Here is a 19420-nt window from a genome sequence, read left to right as displayed (position 1 = left end):
CCACCAAATTTACTATCTTATCTGTTTCGGGAGTACCCATCCCAACGCAGAGAGACAACAACAACACGGTGAGCTGAGATTTGAGGGTTTTTTCAACATTACAATTTAAACTTCAATTTGAATTACCGATTTGAGTTACGAGCGATGTATCATGGGAAATGGCACATGAGTTGGCAGTTTTTCAAACCAACAACTTCAACGATCGCCAGGATCAGGGTGAGGATCGTTTCTCCCGATCGTTTCGGATGCGGCGCGCCTGTTGTTGTTGGCCAGCGAGCGACCATTCTCGATACCTCCCGGTCCTGGCAACAAACATCAGGTCGGTGGCGGCATCGTAAACAACAACTACGTCACTCCTACCGGGCTGGGTGTCACACTACCACTCCGTTCCTTGCACACATTCCGTCACAGAAACTGGAAAGCCGTGTTTCGACGATCAAGCAGGAATCCGGTTTGGAAGATTGGCCAGCAGCAGCAACAGCAGCAGAATGGTGACGAGGATGGGCTCGGGCATTAGAATATTTTTGAATGCTTAATAACAGACGGAACTGCCCGGGCGTGCATCAGTCGTGTGTCGCCTATCCGAGTGGAGTGTGCAGGCAGAGAGCTTAATCTGGAGAAAGAACCAGCCCCGAAACAAGCGCAATCGAGTGCGAGTGATACCAGTGTGAATAGTGTACAGCGATCAGTGAGATAAGATAAAAGTAAAAGTGTACTCAGTATCTGTGTAATTATCGTGATCTGAGCCAACATGCCGGAGTATCAGGTACGAGGCAGAATAAGAGAGTTAAAAAGTGAAAAAGATGAGATTCCAAAGAGGTCCAAAGATAAGACGATGTTAATACCAAGTCATCCTTAATGTTTTGTGATAGCAGATCGTAGGATATGGTGCAATTTCAGTCTAATATTGTAGAAGTTACGTTAAACTGATAATTGCGTGTTAGTTTTTCGCTTCGAATAACACGTTGAAGTTGCCTGACGAGCCTCCAACCCGTATCCAAGCGACAAACACTCAAACAGGTTGATTCCACCGCAGTAGACGAGAGTGAAGGAACCAGTTTTTAAAACGCAGTATCATATACATCCTTTACGAATTCAAATTTTGGATTTTCTCTTTCGATGCATCTTACTCGATCGTTCAAGCCCAATTTCTGTTGAAACGTAAACGTCTCTCTCTCTCTCTCTCCACAGTATCTGTCCGGATTTGGGTCACACTTCAGCTCGGAAGATGCCCGCTTCCCGAACGCCCTGCCGGTGGGACAGAACTCACCGCAAAAGTGTCCCCACGGGCTGTACGCGGAGCAGCTTTCCGGCAGTGCGTTTACCGCACCGCGCACGGAAAATACCCGCTCGTGGCTGTACCGCATCCGGCCCTCGGTCGTACATCAACCGTTCAAGCGGTTCGAGGGTGTGGCACCATTCCTGCGCGGAACTGGCTGGGAAGAGCAGCACCCCAATCCGAACCAGATGCGCTGGAACCCGTTCGATCTGCCGGCGGCCGGAAGCGAGGTAGACTTTGTGGCGGGATTGCATACCGTGTGTGGGGCGGGCGATGTCCGCGCCCGCAATGGGTTGGCGGTGCATGTGTACCTTGCCAACTGTTCGATGAAGGATACGGCGTTCTACAACAGCGATGGCGATATGCTTATAGGTAGGAACATAATACATTGTTGCAATGCTAGTTGCCAATGGTAACAGGAGACGCAAGTAGTAGCTGTCTTTGATGTATTTTGAATAATGCATGAACCCGGTACTAACTGACCACGTGGTTGATGGGGTGTTGAAGAACGATCAACTTTCATGGAGAGTAGCGATTGAATCAGATGTAACTACACTTTGACGTGCATTAAAAAAGTAATCTCATACTTAGCATAGAAAGAGACACCGTTTTCGTATATCCTTGGAATTATTCTACAGGCAAATCGCACGCTATAAGTTGGCCCGGTTGCGCAATGTAGCCTTATTGCGCAATGTAATATCGGGATATATAATAGCTTGGCCGGTCTCATGGTACAGTCGTCAACTTATAAGATTTAACAACATGCCCGTCATGGGTTCATGCCTAAAAGGGACCGTACCCCCATACGTAGGACTAACTATCCTGCTATGGGTAAATCAATAAGTCACTGAAAGCCAAGCCAGTACGCAAAGATTTTAGAACCCTTCCTAAAAGAAGTAAATCAAGAGAAGCTGATTTGAAACCCATACCTGTCATATAACTGTTCCTAAACTCATACAGATTTTAGAAATCGTCCTGATTCTTTACCGAATTTATAACTGATCTTGAAACCATATCGGTCCTTAAATTGAACTCAATCCCATATCAGTCTTGGATTTGATCAAGAGTCCACACCGGTCCTAAAACTTCTTAGGAACGCATAACGATACTGGTACTGATCTTGAAACAATACCATTCCTGGAACAGGAACATGCAAGGAACTGATACCAGACTCATTGTGGTCCTGGAAATGAGTTCAGGATCCTACCTTGAATCCAAATAATTTCTGAAACTGATACCCCACGCAAAACATTCCTGGAAGTGGTAGTTAGTGACATTAGGATGAAAATGAGCCCTAAAACCGGATCTCGGTCCAAAAATCTCTTCTTGTTGTGGCACAAAAAAAAAATCTCAGTCATGGAACGAATCAAGAATCTGTCCCGGTCCATAAACTGATGCGGTACTTACTCCGATTCCGCTACCATATTTGCCAATGAACCATTTCAACAGCAGTTTTTTTAGCTAATCGTCGTAAACATTAAGCGTAGAATTTTGTCCCCGATCCAACAAGCCAGGAAGTAACGAACATAATGCGCATTACTGCTTACTAGAATTTTGTCTATAGAATATAGCAGTATACGGTATAAACTGCCAGGCCAATTTCAGTGTCCCAATGATAATATCCGTTCCCATGTTTTCTTCATGGTGGTGAAGAAAATCGGCCATGAGTCCTTGAAGTCAACATGGTATGGCGAAGGCCTGGCCTCCTTTTAGTATAGGTACCGAAGGCTATGTGAAGTGGAGCAGTCTTTGGATCTTTGTTCCTTATATTACGAGTTATTAACATAGCGGGTGCAGATTAGCTGCAACAATCAAGCGTGTAGCATTAATCTTTTGCTATACCTACGACCACAATCAGACTAGAAGCAGACAGGAGTAAGACTAGCTCATCGTAAAGCTCACAAGTCCATTGCCGGCTATTCTTGAGAACCTTCTAAAAGATCGTAGAGTGCCGGAGTCTCGAGACTCCAAGAGATAACGATCTTTGAGAAAGCTTTTCTCACGGGAATGATCAAAGACTGTTTAAAGCCTTATTGGTGACCATATCGATTGCAATTCGAAAAATAAAATAAAGAATAACTAATCTCCCACTTTGTCTTTGTTCAGTTCCCCAACAGGGTCCACTGGACATAACGACCGAGTTTGGCCGACTGTACGTAAAGCCAAACGAGATCTGCGTCATTCCGCAAGGCATCCGGTTCAGCGTTGCGCTGGAAGGACCGTCCCGTGGCTACATTCTCGAGGTGTACGATGGTCACTTCCGGCTGCCCGATCTGGGCCCGATCGGTGCCAATGGGTTGGCCAATCCGCGTGACTTCCTAACGCCCACGGCCCATTTCGAGGATCGCTCGGTCGAGGGGTATCGCATCGTGTCCAAGTTCCAGGGCGCACTGTTCGTCGCCACCCAGGGCCATTCACCGTTTGATGTGGTCGCCTGGCACGGTAACTACGTGCCGTACAAGTACGATCTCGCCCGCTTTATGGTGATCAACTCGGTCAGCTTCGATCATTGCGATCCGAGCATCTTCACCGTGCTGACCTGCCCCAGCAACCGGCCCGGCACGGCGATCGCCGATTTCGTCATCTTTCCACCGAGATGGTCGGTCCAGGAGCATACCTTCCGTCCGCCGTACTATCATCGTAAGTATCTTTTGTTCGTCATGCTGTTTTCTTCAAAGCCTTTGAAACCACTGAACCACTTTTCTTCTTTAAGGTAACTGCATGAGTGAATTTATGGGCCTGATTTTCGGCCGGTACGAGGCGAAGGAGGGTGGCTTCATGCCCGGTGGTGCCTCGCTACACTCGATGATGACACCGCACGGGCCCGACCATCGGTGCTTCGAGGGTGCGTCCAATGCGGACCTGAAGCCGGAACGCGTTGCCGATGGGACGCAAGCGTTCATGTTCGAATCGTCGTTGAGCATGGCGGTAACGCGCTGGGGCGAGGAAACCTGCCAAAAGCTGGACGCCCGCTACTACGAATGCTGGCAAGCGCTGGAAAAGCATTTCCATCTGTAATTTGGCTTCGAAAAACCGACGACATTTGAACCGATTTTTGAACGTGTGCCAGCTGAACTGAAACAACCATTTTTTACCATGTTTGACTTGTAGGTTACCAGGTGTTATTGAACAGTAGTACACTTCTTTCATTTCTTTTTCATTACTTTCCCATTTTGTTTATTCGTCTTTTTTCACCTTGTATCGCTTGTGTATCGTTGATTTATCTTGTGCTATTCCTTAGTTTCGGTTTCTGCTGTTGTTTTGGTTTTACTGTATTTGGTTTGTTTGTTTCTTTTGTTTTGATAATTACGGATATATATATATGTTTTTTTTAAAGAAGCAAATTTGTTAAAATGATGCACCGGGCGGTATTTTCTCTCCTTCTTTTTGTTTTTTTTTGTTTTTTTTCTTCCTTTGTTTTTGTTTCCGTGCTTAAGTGCGTCACGCAATTCCTCAAACAGTGAAATTTGTTTGAAATTTTCATAGGTTTTTTTGTTTGTTTTGTTTTACTTACGTTTATTGTGCTTTTGTTTTTTGTTTTCGGTGCAATCTTCACCCCTCTTGTTTTACACCATTGTCTGCTGATGCTTCTCGTGCTTCGTGTCTGCTTTTTTTTGAAAATTAAGTTCTGCAATTCGATAGATACACGATCGTTATCACCGGTGTTTGTGTGTGTGTGCTGTTATTATGTTACCTTCTTTTATTTTGTTATCGTTTCGTATCGCTTGAAAAGTACTGTTTATGCACTTTAACCCTTTCCATTTTTTTTCTTTTGTTTTCTTTTCTTATTCTTTCCTTCGGCTTTTTTTTCTTTTTTTCCTGGCTTAGTTACCTTTTAGTTTCACATTCATAAGAAACAATAGCGCTCGTGGGACGATTAAAGCGTTCTTATTTCGTCTGAATTTAGCGTTGTATGAACTGTCCTTTCCAAGCACATGCTCTTTTTCCCTCGTTCTCCCTTATGTACACCTGCACAATTCACACAGCTTCTGTGCAAGTATGTGTATGTGTGTATGTTTGTGTTAGTAGCTCTCGGTCGGGGTAAATAGTATAGAGGCACAGATAAATCCATGTTGAGTTATTTGCTGTTAAAAATGAATTCCAATGTAACCACCCAACATTCCCGTGGAACATGCAACAACATTTTAGCACAACCGAAATCTTATATTGCTTGGAAGGAGAACAATAAGAAGAAGAAGTAGAAGAAGAAGAGGAAAAATAAAATAAAGCAAATAGTTTGGATTATCTTTTTTTTACACGAATTGTTAAGATGAATTAGACAAACACTTTGCCATTTTGCAAAATTATGTCGTTTGTTTTCTTTTCTTGTTTGGGTTCTGTTTGATTCCTCTTTATATTGCTGTTTTGTTGTAAACAGTTGTGTATTGTTGAAAAATGTTGTCTGTGTTTTTTGCCGATCATGTTTCAGTTTTATGAAGTTTTGCTATGTTTTACTACTTTTTATATATTTGTATGCTATCTTCACTGCTCCTGTCCTGTTTGGCGCAGTGTTTTGTTGTTGTTGTTTTGATTTGCGTGCGGGTTGCGTGCAGTGGTAGGTATTTTTTAGAGTCTTTACGTCATTTTTTATCTTACTTTCTCTCTTTTCCAATCCCTATGTTTTCTCTCTCTCTATCTCTAGCTACTATCGGGTTAATATAGTTAGTTATGGAACTATGTGACTTTTCAAGTATCGATCATACAAAAATAAACTGTATTTTCTGGTATGTAGTTTCACTTGTTACTTCCTTTTGTTGTTGTTCTTTTCATCTCTTTTTTTTGTTGTTGTTTACTATGCTTTTCCCTCCTTCATACTCTGCACTTGAGTTTTCAGCACTCAATTTTCTTCAGTGTGTCAGTGCAGTTTGCGTTAGTTTCTAGTTGATTTGCTTTACTTTAGAGCTCACGAACATGCCATAAACTCAAAGCGCAACATTTTGTGTTTGATTGCAAGCAGAAAATTCCATGAACACACACACACTCAAAAACGCTGTTCTGGGGAGAGATAAGTAACCGAATGCCAGATTCATATCCGAACTCTGCTGCAATTGCCACGATATTGCGTGTTTCGTGCATTTCGCGACAAGGAGACACACAGGGTCCAAGTTGAGGTACTCGTAGTATTCTTGTTACCTTAACCTTTACTTGTTATATTTTTATAATTTTGTTTGCTTGTGGTCACGTTTCACTACGTACATGGGCCATTATTGGTGTTTCTCGTATCGCATTTCTCTCTCTCTCTCTCTCTCTCTCTCTCTCTTTCTCTCTCTCTCTCTCTCTCTCTTTCTCTCTCTCTCTCTTTCTCTCTCTCTCTTTCTCTCTCTCTCTTTCTCTCTCTCTCTTTCTCTCCCTCTCTCTTTCTCTCTCTCTCTCTCTCTTTATTTCTCCTTCTCTCGCTAAAGGATTTCTATCATCTAATCCTCAACCTGTCCTCTCTAGTGCTACTTTAGCGTCGAGTCGAGTAGTTCCACCCATAACAGGCCAAACGCAAATGGCGTAGGAACTGAAAGTATGTTTAGTAAAATGTGTGCTTCTTTACATAATTTGCCATGCTTATGTGCATGTGGTAGACACACCACACTTTAACTACTTTTGATTTTCGTTTTTTTTTTGTTAGCTCCTTCCATTTCCGACGTGACCCCGTATCCTGACGAGGGAGATTTGTAGCATATTCAATTCCTTTATTCCCTCTGTTGCCGGGTTTACGTTTTGTATTGTGCAGGAGAACTTTCTTGCTTTTTATCTTCACAAAATTCTTCTTCCCCTTCCCCAGTCGTGTCTTTAAACAGGTCAGCAAAATAGCGAATAGTTCCCCCTTCTCATTATACTATGCAATGACAATGACGCGTGGACGGTGATAAGCGGAGTGACATTGTTTGCAGGTAGCAGATAATAATCAAACACAATCCGTACTGTTCGAAATCATCTTGTTTGCGCAAATGATCGATACAATGCGTAGCACTACTACTACCTTAGCTTCTAATTGCGTTTAACTCTAACTGGTTCAATACTTCGGTGCGCGCATTACAAGCGTGTGATCACTTTACGGATCGGTCTCACATAACCATGTATTGTTAACCTCGATCAACGATCGTTTGTAGCAGACGGATCGTTGCATTTGAAAGGACACTCGTCAAAAATGAGCAATACATAAAATAAAAGCATGATCATCATTGCGTTACGACGTTCACATTGCCATTCCATGGTCAAGCGCTCATTTGCACCACATTTACGCTTTTTGCAAAATGTATAACAAAATATTTAAGTGCTCCTATCGCATCGCAAAACTAATCTTGTACACTCTTTGTATATAGTTGGCTCCTGAGCAAATGTACGTCTGCTTTAAAAAACATCACACTAAACGGTTTTGTGTAGCGGTTGCTGTTGTGTAGTTAAAGCTATTGAGATATTCACTGGTATGTAAAATGTGGGCTAAAATGGTTTTTGGTATTGCTTGTTAGGTTTATGTAGTTTACCCGGGGGAGGGTTGGTGAAACAAATGGCTACAATAAGACATAACCAAGCGCATTTTGCTCACAAACGAGACTAAGCCTATTTGTTTCTAGCGCAATCTAATCGATCGATTGATGTTTAGGGAAGCTTGGCAATGATGATGATGATGTTAGTGCACTTAATTGCTTACTACATCCGTTGGAGGACCATTACAACCTGTGTGTGTGTTTTGTTTGTTTCTCTCTTCACTTTTCTCTATATCTGTCACTAGGTGTACTTCGGTTTGATTCTTCGGCCCAAGCCATACGTACATCTTCTGGCCAGCGAAAGTTAAATACGTACTGTGTTGAAGGACATTTGTTGCGCTCGTTTCAATTGTATTACTTTGTACCGTATTATAGTGTGTTTTTGTTTGCTTTGAAATTTCGTTTCACTTAGCGATCCGCCCAACTCTCCAACTACCTCCGAAAACAATTATTCTGTGCGTTCGCGTAGTTGTATGCTTCGTATGTATGCTTTTTATGTTTGTGTGTCTGAGTGTCGATGGAAGGATTAGCAGTGTTTTTTTTTATTAGGTGCTGATCGGATCTGGGCTACACACGACGATCTTTACTTATATCACAATCCTGTTTTTAATTGAAGGTATTTTCACTAGGATCACTCTTGTTGCCTGCAGGTGTGTGTGTGCGTGTGTAAGTTTGTTTACAATTGTTGTTATATTGTGTTATCTTTCATTGCTCTATCGCACACGTTTTTAATATTATGTCCATCATATACTCTTTCGTGTGATGCTATATAATGTATGCGCGATTTTTCTTCTTTTTTTTGCATTTTATTTTGAGGAAAAGGATTGTCTTGTGTGCTACCCTTTAGTTGTTGCTTGTGTTACGGGTTTCCGGTAATGGCGGTGTGCCTCTCGCACAATGTGTAAGTCTATCATCCTACTAAACTGTACCACCGAAGCACCGAAGTGGCTAGAAATACTAGAATTCCCCTTACGCTCCGAATAATGACCGAATGGCTTAATAACATCACATCGTATCTGAACCCGATTTGACCGATAGGATTTAAAGGATCAATTAACGAAACGAGCGTCACTTTTTTACTGCACCACTGCCCTACGGTTCTCGTTGCATTGGGCACATTACAAGCACAAATAATTGAGCAACTCACTTTACTGTACTTTTGTTTTTGTTCACTTAAATTAAAGCTAAGTTAGTTTCTAAAAATTAAGTCCATTCAACGGTAATTTCATTCTTTCATATTTCTATGATTTTAAAGCTATTAAAGGGTTAAAAACTTAGACCAATCAGGTTAGTAGCTTAGCTGGAGAAAACGCTTTTACTTGAGCACAACTGGCAAACGCTTAAACTAGTTTAAAGGCAGTTTTATTACTAACAACAACAGAAAACAACGAAAACAATCACATAATTATACATCGTTGTTGTTGCTTTATCCTAACACCAACCCTTTATAATAATGAAACAAAAAATGGCAAATAAATTGAAGGGTTTAAAACAGTTATTAGGGAACGAATAGAATTACTAAAACTAGGTTTGAACTCTTTCTTTTAGAAGGGCGCAAGGGTAAACATTCTAACCGAAATTCCCTATTTTTTCACTGTACACCATATTATGCGAGGAAAGTTTTTTTTCTTCCTTTTTTAAACACCTTATTTCAGTTGCACACGTGTATGTTGCTCTAGTGGTACACCATCCTGCACACTTTTGTGTATGATATACGAATTTTGCTTTAGCGCTGCGCTGTGCATTTCACTTTGCGGTGGCCAGTGGCAACAGTAGCGGCGGCGCATGCGTGTATATTGAAAAGAAAACATAAAACAAGCCTAGGGCACGATCAAAATAAAACAAAACACGATTAATAGATCACTTTTTTGTTGCTGGTGCGTGCGTAATTCCCTTTTGAAGGTAGAGAGAGGGAGACGTATTATTGTAGCACTATTGGGTTGAAGTTAAAACGTTGTGTTGCTGCTGTTGCTGCTGCTGCTGCTGTAAGACGAACCGGCTCCAGGAAGCACAGCGTAGCTCGTCAACGGTCGGGGGGTATGCGTAAGGATTTTAACACCTTGCTTGCCTGAGGGATGGTAATTTTTGATATTTTTTTATAAATTGACAAATGATTAAAAAAAAAAACGATTTTAATTGGCGTATTTTTATACAAATGAATCGAAATAATAAAACAAAAACTCACCTGGTATTGATCCTCGGTATCGATCAGTCCCTTCACCGCTACGACCTGGTACTGCGGTGCACGCATGGCGGCCGAATTTTTACGTATCAAGCGCAACGAGTCCTGCGACGAACCGAGCGCTGCCACCTGCCGCGGACCGTGGCTCGGATCGAGCACGAGCAGGGACAACCCGGACGTTCGCTGCTCGATTCCAATGATCGTTCGCGAGTGCCCTGAAGAAAAAAAATTATAAAAATTAAAAATTATTGAATAACAAAGAAAACACGCTTCTCTACCTTGATGCTGCAGGTACAGTGGAGGGGTGTGGATGCGCGGCTCCTCGAAGTAGCGCAGCACCCAGTTAAACAGCTCCGGGTGCCGCCCGTCCGCCGAGGTGGGCCGGTGAAAGTCGACCAGCTCGCAGCGGATGCGCAACCACGACAGGACGGTCACGATTTCGGTCGCACCGATCCACTTGCGCGTGTTGTACAGCTTGCAGCCGAGCTGTTCCGAGCCCTGAATGTCGAAGCCCTGGGCCCAGGCCGCCTCGACCATGCGCTGCAGCCGGGAGATGCTGGGCATGGCCGTCCGGGCCGGTCCATGCGAGCCCCAGGCTGAGTAAAGCGCTTCGTTGTACGATGTGTTCTGCAAAGCAAGCAAGGTTGTTAACATTTAAGTACACTTTTCCTTTCACAAATAATGGCACCACCAACATACCTGCAGCAGGGAGGAAAGCATCATCTGCAAATTCCGGTACCCACAGCCCCATCCCTTATCGCCATAGCTCGACGCGTAATGATCAACGCTCGAGCAAACGTACGTTTTGATCACGTTCGGCGAGGACGACGATAGCGACAGGACCCTCGGCGACACGGACTTGGTGCAGGACGACCCATCGTCGACGCCGTGCGATTCGGCCGCCCGCAACCCGACCTGCCGCTCGTAGTAGTCGGCCACGCTCATCTCGCCCGCGTACACCGCCCGCTGCATCGCGGCCGCCGACTGCTCCCGGAAGTTACCCTGATCGTCCATCCCGTACTGCGCGCGCAGCATCTCGAACTCGCGCTGCTCGCGCAGCTTTTGCGCCTGCTTTTCCAGATCCACTGCCACGGCGGAAGGGTTCTTGCCACCACCACCAACACCACCACCACCACCACCAACACCACCACCACCACCAACACCACCACCACCACCACCAACACCACCACCAACCGCAGCACCCCCTTGGTAGGGGTTTTGGGGGCTTTTCGAGAAGTGCTTCTCGATGTGATACTCCATCTCCTGCGTTTTCATGTGATCGAACGAAATGCCGCACACCGGACAGAGGCTGCCGCTGGTGCCGCCACCCCAGCCGCCACCGTTGTGTGCAGAGGCGGCGGCCGCCGCCCCGGACGGGGTACCGTTCGTTGCCCGCCCACCGTCCGCCTTCGCCGGGCTGAGTATGTCCCGATGCTCGATGTTCACGTGCAGCTCCAGATCCGACCCGGACTCGAACGTGCGATTGCATATCGGGCACTGCAGCACGCTGAGCGTATCAGCGTGCTGGCCACTGCCACCGGCGGCTCCTCCCGCACCACCGCCGCCGCCGCCCGCACCATTTACGCCCGGACTGAGCGGGTCAAAGTGCGACCGGTTGATGTGTTCCTCCAGCACGGTCGGGTTGTCGGAGGTGTACGGGCACAGCAAGCACTGCAGCGGGCTCGCCTGCTTCGTTGTGATCGTCATCGTGGCCGGGCCGGCCGATGAGCCGGTTGCCCCATTAGCACCACCGTTTGCCATTTCTGGGCCCGCCGTTCCGATGCTGAAGGCGTTCGGTTTGTGCGACTTTAGCTTCAGCCCTAGCTGTGATCGCAAGGGGGAACCTTGGCCACCGGCTCCGGCACCGGCCGGCGTGGTACAGCCAGCTCCACCGCCATTCATCACTGTGCCGTCCTTGCTGGTACTGGTACCATTCGCGTGCACCTCACCGCTCCCATTGCTTCCCGCTGCGCCGCCGTTCGTTGCGTGCCCATGCTGACTGTGGATGCTTTTCCCATTCGAGCAGTGTCCGCCGTTTGGCAAACCGTTGCTCAGATTCGTGCTACTACTGCCCAAGCTGGAGCGACTGCTGCTCATGCTGCTACTGCCGGCCGCCGTCGACGTGCTACTCCCCATCATCTTGCCCGCCAGTGCTGCACCGTTGTGGTGCAGCTGTGACGATCCCGGCGCTTGCTGCGAAGCGGCGCCCTGTGCATGATTGATACTATGGCTTCCCGTGCTGGACGAAACGGTCGTCAAACTTTCGCTTGCGCTGATCATCATCAGGCCGTTGCTGCTCGTACTAATGCTGCTGCTCGTTTGGTTGACAGCGGTGCTACTAGCACCACCACCACCACCACCACCATTGAAACCAGCCGCCTTCATCCCACCGGACGCTGACATCGGCGTGAGCAGCTCGGACGTGATCGACGGCGATAACCCGCGACAGTCGGAGATGGAGTCCGAATCCCCGTCGACACTGCAAAAGCTTTAAGTGTGTTAATGCGCGCTTTTTGTTAGACCGTTGCACCGCTATTACCTCGGAGTTTGATCGTCGATGAACGACATCAGCTCGTTCTCGGGCGTTAGGTAGTCCAGGTGGGCCTGGTTCACATGGAGCAGTAGCTCGGCCGCCGGCACACCGGAGAGCCCACAGAAGGGGCACTGCGCGCTGCCCTCCACGTGGTACTGTCGTGTGTGGTCGCGCATCGCCTCGTCCGACAGGCCGGACGCGCCGCAAATTTCACACGAATGCTCCTGCTGCTGCTGCCCGACCGGTCCCTGGGTCGGCGGACCATCCTTGGATTCGCGCCCATTCTGCGAAGCCATCGTTCTTCAGTGGTAGTGCGCTGGGAACGGAAACGGTGGAAAAAGGGGGTAAAATTAGATCTAAATAAGCTTCTAGCACCCGCAGGCCGGGGACTTCCACATCAAGTGTCTTCCTTCACTTTAGAGCATGCTCTTCAAATTCTATTGGCAACAACAACATCAACAACAGCAAAAGAAGCCCTTAACCCAAAAATAGCCCCTTTTGGGGGCCTTACACTGATTGGGCCGGCATGGCATGGCATGATTCTAGTGCGGGGAGAAGATAATGATGAGCGCCACGCTTTCGCAACACAGCGCCACGTGTGTGTGGCGGTCGAGGCGGTCGACACACGAAAGTGCCGACTTATCAATTTCTTGTCGAGTTGATGTTGCCCGATTACATAAAAGCATGCTTTATCCGCGCATGCAAAAGATTCTCGCCGCTCGGCGCTGGCTGCGTTCGCAATTTGGCAATGGAAATGGTTCCCCCCCCACATGGCGTTCCAAAGGCAAGTGTGAAACTTAAAATTCAACTCGCACTCGGAACACACACGGAAACGATGGTGACGGTGGTGTTGGTGGTGGTGTGTCCGCACAAAACCGCGTGCTGCATGCGAATCCGTTGCTTATTTGACCCTGCGTCCGTCCCTTCCTGCTCGCCGCCAACCACTAAACGTCCGGTACAGCATAAACATAACTAGTGTATGTGTGTGTGGGAGGGGTTTGGGGGGGAGGTCATAACAAAAGAAAAATGGAAAAGGACCCATCGCAGCGGCACGGCGAAAGCGATACTCGCCACTCGGCAGGATATTGATTTATGGAACACCCGTACAGAGAGCACTGCGGTGGAGAAGAGTCAAAGAGAGAGAAAGAGAGAGAGAGAAAGACCACCACCTGCAGGTATCTTCCTCGATAGTCCTTTCCAATCTAGAAGATAGTAGGCTAGTGTCACGCGTTGAAACTACTTTAAACTCGAAAAATCAATTAAAAACTGCTCTTTAAGGACACTAGTTAGTGGGAGGGCTCCCTTAGAACTGGGGCACCACCAAATCGTCCTTTTGGACACACACACGCACACACGCACTTGAGAACACACATGGTATTTCGCGCTCTCTCTCTCGCTCCTTCGCTGTGCATGTCCTTTTGACAGTCCAAAGCAGCAGTGTGGCCCATCACACACAGTCAATGGCCTCTATGATGTCGGTGTGGGTCCCTTCGAAACCTGCGCCACCGACCGACCGACCGACAGACCGACGAATCGGAAAGCTAATCGAAGTCACGGGGATGGACTACAAAAAAATTGAAAGAAAAAGGAATGCACCACATTCGCACCACGGCACATTATGGTTGCTTCCGTGCGGCACGGCTCAAACAGTAGGCTGGGGCCAGAGGGAAAACTTACATTCCTTACGTAGGAGTTTGACTGCATTCAAGCTGCCTGTTTGCTGCTGTGCCGCTGGTCCGGGGCAACGTGGAGATTCAAGATTGCACACCAAAAAACAGAGTATCCTTTGCCTTCTTGGTGATTTTTAGCATTGAGGGACAATACGGCACACACACACTGCACCCTCGTTTGGCCGTACTGACCGGATGATGATGATGGTGAGCGGAGCCAGAAGCAACACGCGGAAGGGGCACGGCCGGAACAAGATTAATGGATTGCTGGCTTACTTCTGCGGGACGGCCCTGTTCGTAGTGCCTACGCACACATACACTCACACGCGCGCGCTCCCCAAATCCACCACATTCCCGAGACCCGAACCTGGGGGATGGAGGGGGGTATCAAATGTCGCCGCGATTATGGACCGCGCACCGACGGATCGTGCACCGTTAACGACGGGAAGAAAAGCACTACTGCAGAATTCTGCTCCGCGCTTTTTGTGTTCATCCCTTTGCCAATAGCGCTCCTTTTGCTCTGCTCCGTCGGCCCGGCCGGAAAGGTAGGTGGGTGCGGATTGATCTTCTCTTTTACCCGCACGGCCCTTTGGGCTACGGGGAGAACGAATACGGTCCCGCTTCAGCACGCCTATACGCCAGGCCTACTCGGCATTAAAACGGACGGACGCGACATTTGGGACTCTCTCTTTCTTTCTCTCTCTCACGCGGAAGGAGAGCCGCCGGTCCTTTGCAGGGGGGAAAGGGATTTGGTAATTCGCTCGTGTGTGGTGCGCGCACACAGAAGACGACGCTCGCGAGAGCACGAAATACTCACCAGCACGAGGAGCTTCTTGGCGCGTGTAGACTGGAGGAGATGCGTGAAGACGGAATCCTTTTCTCTCCGATCATGAATGGAGCGTTCCGTGCGACCTCATTACGTGCATCGCCGTTATCCTTGCTCAGCTGCGAAAGATGCGAGCGCGCGCGATGTCAACAAATTACATAAGCACTGACAGGACGTTCAATTGTCAAAATTGGCAAACGCACGCGCACACACACACATGCACACACGCTTGCACCAGGCTTTTCGAAATCAAAGGACACATTTTTCGAACATGGCTTCATGTTCAGAGCAAATTGCGCATTGAAGCGTGAAGAATAATCCGGAGAATATTGGGCATATGGACAAAGGTGTACGAAGTGTTTGAAATGAAGTGAAATAGGGCTCACTTCGAAAAGAGCACTGTAGGCAGTAAAGGAAGAGTGAAGAAAATGAGCGAGATACAGCGATGTTTCAACGTCAAAAAGCCTTGCCATGTTGTACGGGTTTCAAATCAGTCTTCATTGTTTGTAAACAAACCCGGCACGTGCAAATCTCCGCTTACAAAAGTTAGTTTTCTGCTGCTTTTCCCCCGACAACTTCCCACCGAAAATGGGTGTCCGTGGTTTAACCACGTTTATCGAAAAGAACGCAGCAGTTTATCTGAAACCGCACGAACTACACGACACAAAGCTCGTGATCGATGGCGACAACCTGTGCGTGCAGCTGTTCAAAAGATCTCAAAAAGTTGGGCTCGCCTTGGGCGGCAACTACGACGCGTACTACCGGACGGTGGTGGACTTTTTCGACAAGCTGCAGCTGGTGAACGTGGTCCCGTACGTGCTGCTCGACGGTGGCTACGAGTCGCGCAAGATCGCCATCGTGCGGTACCGGATGCAGCAGCGCATACTGAAGATGAAAGGCTTTCACGTGCCCGCGATCAACAGCGCAACGCCCCCGATGCTGCGGGAAGTGTTCGTCGACGCAATGCGCGAGTCGGGCGTTGCGTTCATGCGGTGCGCGTTCGAGGCGGACGATGAGGTGGCCATTCTGGCCCGCAAGCTCGGCTGTCCCGTGCTGAGCTACGATTCGGACTTTTACATCCACGACGTGCAGTACATCCCGTACGTGACGCTGTCGAGCAAGGTGTACCGCAAGGTGTCGGACAGGGAGGGCGAAAACTTTAAGGTTGGCATCGTGGAGCGAAAGCAGACGAAAAAGGCGCGACAACGGGGCGATGGGGTAAAGTATATCGCTCAGTGCGGCGATCAGGACGTGGTGGAAGGTGAAGGAGAGGTGGAAACATACTCCTACCTTGACTGTTGCCTGTACACGATCGACAATTTGACTGGGCCGCACGACCAGCTGGGGAAAGAGATGATCCCGCTGTTTGCCGTCCTGCTGGGGAATGACTACATCGAGCGGAATGTGCTACGGGCGTTTTATGAGGCGATAAGCACTGGCCGGGTGAACCGGAAAATCAATCAGCAGGAGCGTCGTCTGAAGGTGATTCTGAAGTGGCTGCAGAACCACACGTTTGAGTCTGCAACGCGGGCGATAATACGACACATTAAGGGCGAGCAAAAGCAGCAAGTGTACCGGCAGATACTGACGGCGATCCGTGGCTACAATTGTGAGGATTGCGTCGCGTTGCATTATTTCGGTTTGCAGGATCAAACTGCGCAAGAAACGCCACTGAAGGACGATGAGATTGAAAAGGAACTTCAAACACGATTGGGAGCGATTGCTGATGGTGAAGAACCGATGGAAACGGTCGACGAGGCAAGCTTTCTCGATAGTGAGGAGGAGGAGGAGGAAACTGCATCGAACGAAGGGCAAAAGGAGGAGAAAAGCAAAGACGACCAGGAAGATGAATTGTCACGACACAATTCCTGCGATGAGGAGCACGACAAGGATGAAAATGACCTCGTACAAGAAGAATCTGACACGGAAGAGATCATTATGGATGGACATGAACCGTTGATTGGGCCGGAGCTGAAGCGCAACAAGTTCACCGACCGGAACTGGCCGGACTGGTTCAAGCGCATCTACAGCGCGGCCCAAGTGCCACGCTTTTTGACCGATTTGATCCATTCGAATTTGTACATCAACTATCCCCAGATCGAGGACGTTAAGCGGCAGGACAGTAACAGGCTGAGCGGTCCTATTTTGCGAACCGTGTTTGCGATTCTCAAAACAGGCTTTAAAGTAAAAACGACCGAGTTTAAGTACGTTACGCGACGGGTGCCCGGTACGGGTGTGGTGAACGTTACCGTTACCGATGCCTGTCTGCCCGCAGGGGTCGAATACGATCCTGCCAAGCTGCCAAACGTTACCATCTTGCGGAAGCTGTTCGAAGCCGCTGGGATCGAAAAGTGTGACGAGCTATTTGAAACGATCCGCAGCGTTCCTAGCAATTTGCGGCTTTACTTTCTGGCGATCATCTACTGGGCGAAGAACTGTCCCGACGTGAACTTGGCGTACGTGCATGCGCTCGTGGTGTGCATTTTGCAGCTTCAAATTGTGGATAAGGCGCTGAAAAGCTTGAACCGAAACGTGGACCAGTTTCGCCAGGCACATCGGGAGTATTTGGAGCAACAGCGACAAACAAGCAAAACGAGCGAACAGTCTGCAGGGAAGCCGGACGTTGCATTTAACCGAACGTTCTACAATAAGCTAGCGAGCGGAACTTCCCGTGCGTCGGCGCTGCTCGCTTACGACCATTTGATACAACACTTTTCGTACAAAGAGGAGGAGGTCAGGGGAAGGCGTAAGATGTGGATCGAGGCCGGCACCATGCACACACTGGCCAGCTTCCAGTCGGTTTGCTTCAATCTGTACGCTCTCACGCCGTTGCTGGGCTATCCGGTGGAAAATCTACGCATGCACGAGCTGTACAACACGCTGTTCGTGTACAACGTGTACGAAGGGATGAAGAACCGGGCGGACCTTGGTGAGTACGAGCGCACGGTGATGTTCCGCCACTCGCCAACACTTTACGCGGCCGTTTGCGTGATGGTGCGGTTTGTGGAAACCTACGTACCGGAGCTGAAGGGTAGAACGGTGAGGGCGAAGACGGGAAAGGCAGCGAAACGGAAGGAGCAGCCGTTAGTGCACGTGCAACCGATCACGATTCGACCGGCAAATAATTGGGACGAGGGCAAGAAGGACGAGTCGAGTGAAAGCGATGATGGGGAGGGGTACGTTGATGTGAACAATAAATTCAGTCAACTTCTATTGGCAGGTTGAACTTTGGAAACAAAGTTGGGTGTTGTAAATTGTATGAAGAAACCGTTAAATTAAATAATAATTAAAAAATATTTGTTAAAATATTTTTTAAAAATTTTGTCAGTCAACAATACGATATTTTACATATTTAATGAAACTCCCGACGCGTGTTATGAATTTAATTAGGCAAAACGAAAATTATAAAGTGCGCATGCAATGAAGAAAGCAATTTGAAAGTTGCACGTGTTAAGCCGCATGACCACGTGCTCTGGAGTTTAAACCGCTGTGAAAGGCCCTCCCCTTTCCCTCATAACAAACCAACCGCGATGAGCATATTAGCAACGGTCGGTGGGGGGATGCAAAGCATGCAGGGCATGCTGCCGAGCGCAACATACATTTTGGGGGTGTGTGCGTGCTTATTTTGGGGAGAGTGCGCATTTAATGGTGTGTGTGTGCGTGTTATTATTGAACCAAAATCGCGACATCGCGGCGCCATCAGTCTTCACATTCAGTGTGCGTTTGTTTTGGGAGGGAGCGGAACGCACAGCACCAGAGGAGATCCCCGAACGCCAGAGCAGTGCAGAAGCTATGTGGGGCGGTAGTGAGCCACCGCCGCTGTATCCGTCCTACGGCTACAACGACTGCTACAACTGGAGCGGTGCCCGGTGGGTACTAGCAGCGGAAGGTGTCGTACCGCCGGAAGCGGTCGTCGCAGGCTACGAAGGCGAAACGACCTACATCGGAAGGGCCAAGCATCGGAAAGCGATTGTCCCGGGTCGGGTGATACCATCGAAGAAGGCCTGTCTGATCGTGTCCGAGGGGTTGGAGCACGCCGTCCACGACTATCAGGTGCTGTGCGGGTACGACGGGCGGTTCGTGCAGACGAGCGGCGGGTACTGTCCGATAGGGTCCCTGCAGGGTGGCGTGACCAAGCGCGGCAAACCGATATTCATCGGGTTGGTGCGGATGGGGCTGGTGACGGTGGTCGGGAGCATAGTGCCGGACGAGTTTTGCTGCCAGGCCGTAGTTAATGGAATTCTGAGAAGATTCAACGATTACGAAATTTTCGTGTCCAAAGCGGAGTATAAGGGTGCCTTTGATGAGTCTTAAAAAAAAGGGGGCGTTTGTGGTTGGTTTCGAACAAAAACACATTTAATATGCTTAACGGTGCCAGTGCTAAGTGTAATCAAAAGTGTTTATTTAAAGACAAAATGCGAGTTGGTTTTTACAACCCCTAATTTCATAAA

At 48.1% G+C, this 19420-nt stretch overlaps 4 protein-coding genes across 6 annotated transcripts; 3 read left to right on the top strand and 1 right to left on the bottom strand.

The window, feature by feature from the left end:
* Window positions 1–444: 444 nt before the first annotated feature.
* On the top strand, window positions 445–5535 carry LOC120903205 (homogentisate 1,2-dioxygenase). The gene is made up of 4 exons (XM_040312486.1): window positions 445–766; window positions 1192–1651; window positions 3386–3919; window positions 3993–5535. The coding sequence occupies exons 1-4, from the start codon at window positions 752–754 to the stop codon at window positions 4295–4297; spliced, it is 1314 nt and encodes a 437-aa protein (XP_040168420.1). The 5' UTR covers window positions 445–751; the 3' UTR covers window positions 4298–5535.
* Window positions 5536–6877: 1342 nt separating this feature from the next.
* Window positions 6878–15138, bottom strand: LOC120903203 (zinc finger-containing ubiquitin peptidase 1-like). Of its 3 annotated transcripts, none has more exons than XM_040312482.1 (7): window positions 14961–15138; window positions 12480–12789; window positions 11119–12428; window positions 10640–11076; window positions 10219–10567; window positions 9944–10155; window positions 6878–9826 (listed from the first exon to the last, which is right to left on the bottom strand). In XM_040312482.1, the coding sequence occupies exons 2-7, from the start codon at window positions 12767–12769 to the stop codon at window positions 9782–9784; spliced, it is 2643 nt and encodes an 880-aa protein (XP_040168416.1). In that variant the 5' UTR covers window positions 12770–12789; window positions 14961–15138; the 3' UTR covers window positions 6878–9781. The 3 variants fall into 3 exon arrangements, with proteins under 3 accessions (XP_040168416.1, XP_040168418.1, XP_040168417.1); XM_040312484.1 differs by having other exon boundaries at window positions 11119–12419; window positions 14961–15137; XM_040312483.1 differs by lacking the exon at window positions 14961–15138 and adding an exon at window positions 14151–14785.
* Window positions 15139–15473: 335 nt separating this feature from the next.
* LOC120903204 (protein asteroid) lies at window positions 15474–18208 on the top strand. The gene has a single exon (XM_040312485.1). The coding sequence runs from the start codon at window positions 15558–15560 to the stop codon at window positions 18192–18194; it is 2637 nt and encodes an 878-aa protein (XP_040168419.1). The 5' UTR covers window positions 15474–15557; the 3' UTR covers window positions 18195–18208.
* Window positions 18209–18259: 51 nt separating this feature from the next.
* On the top strand, window positions 18260–19304 carry LOC120903210. The gene has a single exon (XM_040312499.1). It carries the CDS (start codon window positions 18615–18617, stop codon window positions 19281–19283), a length of 669 nt encoding a protein of 222 aa, XP_040168433.1. The 5' UTR covers window positions 18260–18614; the 3' UTR covers window positions 19284–19304.
* Window positions 19305–19420: the final 116 nt, after the last annotated feature.

This window comes from Anopheles arabiensis, chromosome 3 (assembly GCF_016920715.1).
Source record: "Anopheles arabiensis isolate DONGOLA chromosome 3, AaraD3, whole genome shotgun sequence".
In the NCBI taxonomy this organism is placed as follows: Eukaryota; Metazoa; Arthropoda; class Insecta; order Diptera; family Culicidae; genus Anopheles; species Anopheles arabiensis.
The sequence above is the reverse complement of the archived record's forward strand: the minus strand, read 5'-3'. Positions and strand labels throughout refer to the sequence as shown.

Coding starts and splice junctions, on each gene's coding strand:
- LOC120903205 (XM_040312486.1), top strand. Junction 1,652..3,385: donor CGATGGCGATATGCTTATAG/GTAGGAACATAA, acceptor GTCTTTGTTCAG/TTCCCCAACAGGGTCCACTG. Junction 3,920..3,992: donor CCGTCCGCCGTACTATCATC/GTAAGTATCTTT, acceptor TTCTTCTTTAAG/GTAACTGCATGAGTGAATTT.
- LOC120903203 (XM_040312482.1), bottom strand. CDS start 12,769: ATGGCTTCGCAGAATGGGCGCGAATCCAAGGATGGTCCGCCGACCCAG. Junction 12,429..12,479: donor ATCGACGATCAAACTCCGAG/GTAATAGCGGTG, acceptor ACACACTTAAAG/CTTTTGCAGTGTCGACGGGG. Junction 11,077..11,118: donor TGCGGTTGGTGGTGGTGTTG/GTGGTGGTGGTG, acceptor GTGGTGTTGGTG/GTGGTGGTGGTGGTGTTGGT.
- LOC120903204 (XM_040312485.1), top strand. CDS start 15,558: ATGGGTGTCCGTGGTTTAACCACGTTTATCGAAAAGAACGCAGCAGTT.
- LOC120903210 (XM_040312499.1), top strand. CDS start 18,615: ATGGTGTGTGTGTGCGTGTTATTATTGAACCAAAATCGCGACATCGCG.